This window comes from Cynara cardunculus, assembly GCF_001531365.2.
Source record: "Cynara cardunculus var. scolymus isolate 2C chromosome LG 5, CcrdV1, whole genome shotgun sequence".
Taxonomy (NCBI): Eukaryota; Viridiplantae; Streptophyta; class Magnoliopsida; order Asterales; family Asteraceae; genus Cynara; species Cynara cardunculus.
Genome location: NC_037532.1, coordinates 31954268 through 31964590, shown reverse-complemented (window position 1 = coordinate 31964590; position 10323 = coordinate 31954268). Strand labels below are relative to the sequence as shown.

Genomic DNA, 10323 nt, shown 5'->3' with positions numbered 1-10323 from the left:
TTACCAAATAAGCCATCATATATATTATTGGTAATTTCACTTACATAAGCCTCGATCTCAGATACACGCACAAAAACTATATCTCGCTTACGAGGCATGACAAAGTGTATCTAAACGTACGGTTCATCATCAAATCATAGTGGTACTAACATAATACCAAAAGCAAACAAACAAGTGAAAATTAAGCATCAAACTTGATTACTAAATATGTATATAAAAATATGTCACATGATTGAACAAGCATTAGGGTTATCGTCACTAAAGAGATATGTGATCCGTTCGTCGGTTGCATTTGGGGCTGAAACGGCCTGGACAACGTTCTTGACATAACCAGCAGGAGCCCGTTTGTCGTAGGCTTGAGTCACGTAAGGATAACTCACCAAATTGTACGGTATGTATGGCCAGAATTCCGCTCTTTTGCCTGTACTCTTCACTTTCTTTAATACTTTGTTTGGATCCACATATCCGCTAACTGTTACTCGGCTTTGCTTTCTAATAACCTCCACACTCTTTACACCTTTATAAACACAACGCAACCAAAAACTACTGTTAGACCACCAGAATACCAGATCATCTAGAGAGAGAGAGAGAGAGAGAGAGGATGGATACCTTTCATGGACTTAACGGAATTCCTGACTCTTCTTTCACATCCATCACAGTCCATTTTGACTTTGATTTCAACTGTCTGGGAAAGAAACCACAATTGGTCTTAAGTTGTCAGATTGAAATCTAAGGGAGAGAGAGAGAGAGAGAGAAGGATGTGTACCTGCATTGGTTTTCTTCTGCTTCTGGTACTGGTGCTTGTGACTGTGCAAAAGTTGGAGAGGTAATCAAGTGCCCCCATGCTTTTGCTAATTGCTTCACTTTGCAGAAAGAAAATGCTCAGAGAGAAATAGATAGAGAGAGAGAGAGAGAGAGAGAGAGAGAATTGTGGCTCTGTAATGGCAGGGGTTTAGGAGTTGGTATTTATACAAAAGCTAATTAACCGGAAGTTGAATTTGGACCCCGAAAATTGTAATTAATGTGATACCATATATCATAAAGGTATAATATATATATATATATATTATATATATATGTGTGTGTATATATATTATATATATGTGTGTGTGTATATATATTATGACTATCTTTTTTGTTTTCCTTTTTAAGAATACAATATATAAGAATCTACACAATTCCAAATTTCCAATTAACACCATCATATCTTTTTGCCACCCTCTCCTTGATACACCCCTAGTAACATGACCATATCACATGCTAACCTAGCTCTACCTTTTCTAGTGTTCTACGTGTCTGATACTGTGATGTATATATATAACTCACAGTTATGGTAAGTTTTTAGCTTTGGATGACATGTTGAAGTGAAATCCCCTTCATCATCGATCCTTTGTGGTAAAAGTAAAACTATGTCCAGTGCAAATCACCCTTTCAAAATCTACTGACATAACCTAAATCAATTTTTAGAGAGGCATACACACACACACACACATATATATATATATATATATATATGAAGGCTCAATAAGTGAGAATGTTAAATATGGTGAGAAAGTGCGAAAGGAGAGTTCATATATAAATTATTGAATAAATCTATTTGAATATGCATGTTTATACCCATATGAATGATTATAACGTGCATTTCATATACATCTTCAAATGAACTTTTTAAAACTTCTTTCCGATCCTGATTTGGTTTTCTTATATATATGCACCCCTCTCTCTCTCTCTATATATATATATATATGTGTGTGTGTGTTTATATAGTACTGGTGCCCTTATGATGGTAAACATGTGTGAAGTTGTGGGGTTGATGCATCATAATTACAATGAGAGATGGAGCCAAGTCTTAGAAGAATTTTTGAAAGGGGTTGCAGCTATCAAACCTTGTGTTGAAGTCAGAGGTGGCATAAATTCATGAGTATCCAAGAATGCTTTATGTGGTTTTCTTTACTTGTTTAATAAGAAGAATGTTGTAAAGTGCTTTTCTGTTTGCTTTCATTTTCATTCATTAATTGGATGCATCCTTTTTATTTTTCAATCATTTTCAAAATCAATTTTATATTCTATTAATTATCTGTATTATCTATAAAATCAAGATTTAAAAAGAATACAAAAACTACATATTACATATACTTTGTATAGTATTACTTCAAGTTTATTCAAAATATGTTTCAAAATGTACCCCCAAAAGAGCATTAAAGCACCTGCAATTAATAAAGGCCTCTGTTTGACACATAATTGTGTTCATATTTCCTAAATCCACCCTTGTGCCTACTGAGAAAATTATCGATGTTACGTGAATAGAAACAATAACGTTTTAATCTTTATAAACAAGTTTAACTTTTTAATTCAAAAGATTATAAAAAATTAAACCTTTATGAATAAAGACGGTAACTTTTAATATCCGGAATCCAAAACACCCCAAACCGAACTGGGGAACAATGTCACACAGATTGAATCTATCCTCCGTGATAGATTCAATGAAAGAAGGGAGTAGAAGCAGAGTTGTTCATTTAATGAACATAAATTAAATACAGTACACGAAAGTTAAAACCAACCTGATTAAATCGTCGTTGAATCCGAATCTGCACAATAAAAATTGTTCTTAAAAGTTTTATACGGTCACTCTTGTATGCTGTGAGTCTACTAGTCACAAAGCCCCATGATTTGATGTAGTATCGGGTTTCGTTTATTAATAGCTTTGATAACGAAAAACGAAGGCAAGGTGGATGCAAAATGTTGGTAGAAAGAATCGATAGAAGCAGAAAATCGAGAGAGAGAGAGAGGAAACTGTTTTCGGTGTGTGTTTAGGGGTGGCTTCAACCCAGTATTTATACTGGTTGAAAACCCTAAACCCACGATTTTTTATCCCCTAAATTTTGGATAATCATGGGTTAGCTGGAGGATAATCCTCCAACAATAAATATCTTCAAAAAAAGTGTTTAAATCGGTTTAAAAAACCGATTTTTATTCTGTTTAAATCCAATCCGATAGTTAGCTATCCATCTCTCCCAAATCTGTACCAAAAAGATACTTGGGAGCTGGGGGGAGAGGCTCCTTCTGCTCCAATGCAACGTGCGAAGTGCGCCTCTCATTGCTCAGTCAACACATCTTGCACTCTTATACTCCCTTCTTACTTTTATACGAGTCAGAAACTTTAATCAATACTGGTGTATTCAAGAAATCTTTAAGAGGTACATTGTTTAGTTCTAGATTTCTTTTAGGAGACGATGACCAAAGATGGTGTCGTCGGTGGGGGTGTCATCGATGGGTAGCTAGAGATGGAGATGGTTGTTCTCACCTGAGGGTCATGATTATGGTTGGTGGTGACTAGCGGGAGAAGATGGGGGATTTGAAGTGGTTAGATTTCGGTTTCAAGAAGTTAACAAGAGTCAAACCAGCTAGTGTCGAATCAAACAACACGGATAAGGGACAATTTTCTTTTTTTCTAAAAATAGTATAAAGTCGTAGTCGGATGACAAGTTATTTTTCTATATTACAATGTGTTTCTTGTAACTTAGTGATGAACACTTATCTGAACTTATGTTTATGTCTAATCCCTTATATTTAATGATGATTTAAATGCTAATAGACCCCTCTTAATTGTGGTTTTTGGTAGGTGCCAAAAGGATAGTTTTAAAGTAAAACATAGCATATATTTCGAAATAATCACAAGGCTGGGCATATATTTCTGAATGAATCTGAGGATTGGCATTTTTATCAAATGGTCTTTTGGGCTGAGCATACAAACTCAAAGGGCGTTTTAATGAAGCATAGAAATTCAAACATGTTCTAAAAAGATAGCTGAAGCCCAGAAATCAAGCAGGTCCAAATCCGTTCATGGTGCGTCTTCTCCAAGTCCAAAGCCGCCTTCCAACCTGCGTTTGTTACTGTATTGATGGCATTCCAGTCACAGGCGACTTTTCCGGCAGGTTTAGTCGCTTCAAAACCCGCCTTTGACACTGTTTCTATCACTACTAGAAAACTGAGTATTTCCGACGGAATTTCCGGCGGAAAAAATCCGCCGAAAATTTGCCGACAGATTTCCGGTGGACAACAAAAAAGTCAACTTTCGTTGACTTACACCAGTAAATATTTTCCGACAGATTTTACAAATTATCTTACGAAATAATTAACTCTGATTACAATAAGTTACCGGCGAATTTCTGGCGGATCTTTAATTAATTTTTTTAAAATTAACATCCGGCATTAAAATTTATTATTTTAATTTTTCCTCGGATTTCCAGCGGATGCCGATAGCCGACAATTTTTCCGCTGGTAAATTAAAATAATAAATTATTCAAAATTTTAAAATAAAAATTTGTTGATTTCTGGCGAACAACTTTCCGGAGGATTTTTTATTTTTTATTTTTCATTTTTCATATTTTTGGTATTATATATATGTGTGTGTGTGTAAAATATTGCATATATTCCACATGGAATATATAGTGGATAATAATTCTCTTATTGAGTCCAACACACACACATAGATGTATGCAATACATACCTATATACAAACACATTATCTAATGTCATTTTTATTATTGGACTTTAAAAACAATTAAAAAAAAGTCTGATTTGGGTTTAACGGGTCTTAGTTGAGCCCAATACACACCACATGCTCATATGCAATACATGTCTTCTCACAAACACGAATGACGTTTTAGTAGATGTTAGTTGGGCTTTAATGATTCTATTGTGCTTTTATGGTTCTTATTGAGTTTTTACAAGATCTATTGGGCTTTAATGGGTCTATTGGGCTTTAATGGATGTTAGTTGGGCTTTTACGGTTCTTTTGGGCTTTAATGGATATATTGGGCCTTATTTGGTCGTCTTGGGCTTTATTTGATTTATTAGGCTTTAATAGATGTTAGTTGGACTTTAACGGTTCTATTGGGCTTTGATGGATATATTGAGTTTTATTTGGTCGTATTGGGTTTTAATTGATTTATTGGGCTTTAATTGATCTATTGGGTTTCAATGGATGTTAGTTGGGCTTAACGGTTCTTTTGGGTTTTAATGGATATATTGGGGTTTATTTAGTCGTCTTGGGTTTTATTTGATTTGTTAGGCTTTAATAGATCTATTGTGCTTCATTGGATGTGAGTTTGACTTTAACGGTTCTATTGAGCTTTAATAGATATATTGGGTTATTTGATCGTATTGGGCTTCAATTGATGTTATTTGGGCTTTAATGGATATATTGGGTTTTATTTGATCGTATTGGGCTTTAACAGTTCTATTGGACTTCTATGGATCTATTAGGCTTTATTTGGTCATATTAGGCTTTAATTGATCTATTGGGCTTTGATTGGTTGTATTGGGTTTTAATGGATGTTAGTTGGGCTTTAGGGTGTGTTTGGTGCGCTGGACAAGGTGGGACAGGACAGAACAGAACACATTTGTCCTACGTTTGGTATGGCTTAATATGGAACTAAGTAGAACTAACTAGGACAAGGGTGGGACACGCGAGTTCTCTCTTACCCCCTGGAACTAAGTGGAACACATATTTTTTTACCAAATTACCCCTTCCCCATAGCCTCCATCGCTTCCTTTCTTCCCCACATCCTTTTCCCGTATCCTCCATCGCTTCCTCCATCGCTTTCTTCAACCTCTTCGCTCCTGCTCCTGCACCTGCCAAAGACGCCGCCCCTCACCAACATATTCCACCCCAACAACCCCTCGATTTCCCCTCAATTTCCCCAACAACCCCTCGGCCCTGTTCAGACGTCTTCAACCTCTTCACTCCTGCTCCTACACCTGCCAAAGACGCCGCCCCTCACCATCATATTCCGCCCCAACAACCCTTCGATTTCCCCAACAACCCCTCGATATTTCACAGAAAGCGAGTGGTTTTGGCGAAGCATCGGCTTAGGCAACACGGTCAAGATTGATTTCTGCGCCTCATGTTCTCCCGTTTGGGAAACGTCCAGTGCCAAAGTCACTGAATGGGTAAACTTTTTGCTTAGTAAATGAAATTACAGGTTCCAATCCATTCCCCCCCCCCTTTCTAGATAATTATTTCTGCGCCTCATGTTCTTACCGATTCCTTAGTTTGTGTTCTATATCTTGGCTTCTGATTCCTTAGTTTGTGTAAACTGGATTGTTTGCTGATTGATGTAAATCAGTTTTTTTAGCTGTCATGAAATATGAATTTTGCTCTACTTTGTTTATGAATTTTGCTCTAGTTTGTTTATTGTTTGGTGATTGACAATAAACGCCTTTTCTTAATGTTTTATGTAGAATAAATGCATAAATTGGTCACTGGGGGTAAATTGGTCATTTTAACCAGTTCTGTCATGTCTTGTCATGTCTTACCAAACGCTGAACAACTGTCCTGTCCTGTCCTGTCCTGTTCTGTCCTGTCATGTCCTGTTCTGTCTGCGCACCAAATGCACCCTTAATGGATCTATTGGGATTCAATGGATGTTAGTTAGTCTTTAACGGTTCTATTGGGCTTTAATTGATCTATTGGGTTTCAATGGATGTTAGTTGGGCTTTAACGGTTCTTTTGGGCTTTAATGGATATATTGGGGTTTATTTAGTCGTCTTGGGTTTTATTTGATTTATTAGGCTTTAATAGATCTATTGTGCTTCAATGGATGTGAGTTGGACTTTAACGATTGGGCTTTAATAGATATATTGGGTTATTTGATCGTATTGGGCTTCAATTAATGTTATTTGGGCTTCAATGAATATATTGGGCTTTATTTGATCGTATTGGGCTTTAATAGTTCTATTGGACTTCTATGGATCTATTGTGCTTTATTTGGTCGTATTAGACTTTAATTGATCTATTGGGCTTTGATTGGTTGTATTGGGTTTTAATGAATGTTAGTTGGTCTTTAATGGATCTATTGGGATTCAATGGATGTTAGTTAGTCTTTAACGGTTCTATTGGGTTTTAATGGATGTTACTTGGGCTTTAACGGTTCTATTGGGCTTCAATGGATGTTAGTTGAGCTTTAACGGTTCTATTGGGTTTTAATAGATATATTGGGGGCTTTAACGGTTGGGATTTAATGGATATTAGTTGGGCTTTAACAGTTCTATTAGGTTTTAATGGATATATTGGGATTTATTTGATCGTATTGGGCCTCAACAGTTCTATCAGGCACTAACGGTTCTATTGGGCTTTAATGGATGATAGTTGGGCTTTACTAGCACTGTTGGGTTTTAATGGATGTTACTAGGCTTTATTTGGTCGTATTGGGATTTAATGGATGTTAATTTGGCTTTAATGGATCCATTGGGGTTTAATGAATGTTAGTTGGGCTTTAATGGATATATTGGGCTTTAATAGTTCTAATGGGCTTATAATGATAATGATAATAATAATAATTTGTTGAGCAAACATTAGGATTGTTTAAGTTAGAAATTTCTATGTATCAATATTTAGTTTGGATTGCCATTTATTGGGCAAACGTTAGGATTGTTTTGGTTACAAATTTCGTATGTATCACTATCATTTTGTCTAGAAACATCTCATTTACAGTCGTTATGCTGTCAAAATTGACTTCTAATCTTTTTTAAACCATATATAGGATGATTATTCAATGGGTCTCATCCAAAGATACGGCAATGATCCCTCCATCTATCCCTTAGTTTATATAGAGTTGGGGGAGCAGGCGGTTGAAGGAAGCAAGAAAGATCGTCTATTCGGGTTTGGATACAATCAGGATCCCAATTGGGTCTTGACTGGGAACTACACACAAAGTGGTCCATCATCTTTAGAGAGTCGGGTATGTGTCCATTTTATTTTGATGTGTTTATCGATTTAGTTTCTAATTCATATTAAATTTTATAGCGTTTTCTTTATTTTATAGAAATTGATGTCTCAATGACCGAACTTATAGATTTATAAGAAGAAATCAGACGTACGGAGGAGTGACGGCGGGCGACGGAGGAGCGACGACAGGTGTTGGATGAGAGACGAGATAAACAACTTGAAGATATGACTATTTTGGTCAAACAACTCAGTCAATCTCAGCATTTCCCCCGTCGTCGTATTGAATATCGTCTGTTTGCTTAGAACAATTTAGTTTTTGTTTGGAACATGTGTGCTACTTTAAATTGGTCGGGATAATTGTTGTTTAATTTTAATGTATGATATTTAACGGCATTTCATATTTTTAGCCTTTTTTAAATATTTACAGATTTACATGTTTTAAATATTTACTGAAAAGTTATTTTAAAATTAATAATTTTAAAATAAATATGTAATAAATATATCCGCCAGAAATATTTTAAAGAATAACAATAACTATTTTAAAAATAAAATCAAATTTCCAGCAGATTACCGGCAGATATGTCCGCCGGTAATTTAATTCAATTTTTTTTTTAAAAACTTGTTAATATTTTCTTTATTTAATCAAGATTTTTTAAATAAACTGGGGGGAAATTTCCGGCGGCGGTTTTCCGTCGAGGAAAAATCCGCCGGAGAATTAATCACCGGTGCCTCTTTTTCCGACGGCTCTATCTGCGGGAAAGTATATTTTTCAGCGGATTTCCGACAGATAGAACCGCCGGAAATGTTAACCTGTTTGATAGTGTATGTATATTTTCAGATTGGGGTGGCTCCTTGTGCCACAAAAATCACACCAAGTCATGCACGTCATGTTCGATTGGCCACGTCCCTTTTCGAGCGGCTTTCTAAAGAGGGTATAAATGGGGCTCGCTAACTATCGATCAGGGAGAACCAGGCTGAATCGATCGATTTTCACATGAAGAAACACAAAATCCAATTTCCAGATTCTATGAGACATTGGGGTCGATTTTGGAGATATCTTGATTAGGGTTCTTCACAATTCCTCATTTCAATCATTGTAAGTTCATTTTTGTGTCTTGAAATAGATTATGAGTAGCTAAACCTCTATTTCTTTTGAACTTTGTGGAGACTTGATTTATGTTTGATTATCAATCGGATTCAAAATTGAGTTTATAAGACACCTCAATCTTTAAGCGTCCCATTAGTCCGTTTTATAAGACTTAATTTATATGACCAAAATATAAAGCGTCCTATCTAAATGTGTTGTAATAAATTTATATGACGTTTTTTGGTGTCTTAACAAGTTTTTAGGACATTTTTAGTACAAAGTGTCGCATTAGCAACTTTATAGGACACTTTTGAGAAAGTGTCCTATAAACTCAATTTTTATAGGATATTTATTTGTATAGGACAGTTTTTCAAATAGTGTCTATAAAGTTGTTAATGAGACGCTTTATATTAAAAGTGTCCTAAAAAACATATTACGACGTAAAAAAATTATTACGACGTAAAAAAATGTCATATAAACTTATTACAACACTCTCAGATAGGACACTTTATTTTTTTGGTCCTATAAACTAAGTCCTATAAAAAAATCTATTAGGACGCTTAGAAATTGGTAGTGTCCTATAAACCCGATTTTGTTGTAGTGAATCCTTGTTTAAAAGTGTTCTTCATTTTTGGGTTTTCGGTTTTGAGAAGGATCCCTTGAATCCTATTGCTAAATTTGAATTGCTAATTGTGATTAGGAACCTGTAATTGTTCTTAATTTCAATTTGGTAGCAAATACTACATCAATAGACCACCAAGTCCATTGATTTGCATTATATGATTGTATAATCTAACTTAAATGTTTGGGCTTCCGTTCATTAGTTAGGATTGGTGCTTGTTTATTATTTAATACAATTGGTAGGTTGAATTTTACGTTCGTGACTAGATACAACTTAATCAATTAGGAACTAATCCACGGAGATCCTCATGCTAGGTTAATCATAAGGACAAGCGGAGTGTTTGGCCCATGTCTACATTCACTGCCGGTTTGAAATCAATTGAGAAAATGTTTTTATGTTCAAGTCTAATACATGATTTGATAAAGAACGGTTTATACTCATCACTAAGATTTATTCACTATTGTTACTTCCAACCACCCCGCCCCCCTTTACTGCTTCTAAAATAATTGCACATGACACCGTCTTGGACCCACGGTTGACATCGAATCCTGAGGAGACGACCCTACTTATTGTTATCACAATCGGTTGTGACATAGAGGTAATAGGTTACTTATTAACTACTCATAATTTTCCAGACTCGACACCCGTCACTTAAATGGACAACATATAATAAACTTCAATTAATTTCTTAATCAATCATCATCTGCGTGCGTGCTCAGCTATCTAATTATATAAAAAATTGAATACCAACTTGCAATTAAAGAACCAAAGGCAGAGGAACAAGACAAGGCAACAATGGTGTGGTATCATGTGAAACCATTATTAGAATCTTAATCAATTAAGCACTTTTATCCATATATACTACTCGTAATTGCTTCTGTC

The 10323-nt window shown here is 35.4% G+C and overlaps 1 protein-coding gene across 1 annotated transcript; it reads right to left on the bottom strand.

Annotated features, from left to right (window-relative positions):
• Positions 1 to 932, bottom strand: LOC112513264 (heavy metal-associated isoprenylated plant protein 21-like). Its single transcript, XM_025119479.1, has 3 exons — positions 767 to 932; positions 610 to 685; positions 1 to 517 (listed from the first exon to the last, which is right to left on the bottom strand). The coding sequence occupies exons 1-3, from the start codon at positions 842 to 844 to the stop codon at positions 225 to 227; spliced, it is 447 nt and encodes a 148-aa protein (XP_024975247.1). The 5' UTR covers positions 845 to 932; the 3' UTR covers positions 1 to 224.
• Positions 933 to 10323: the final 9391 nt, after the last annotated feature.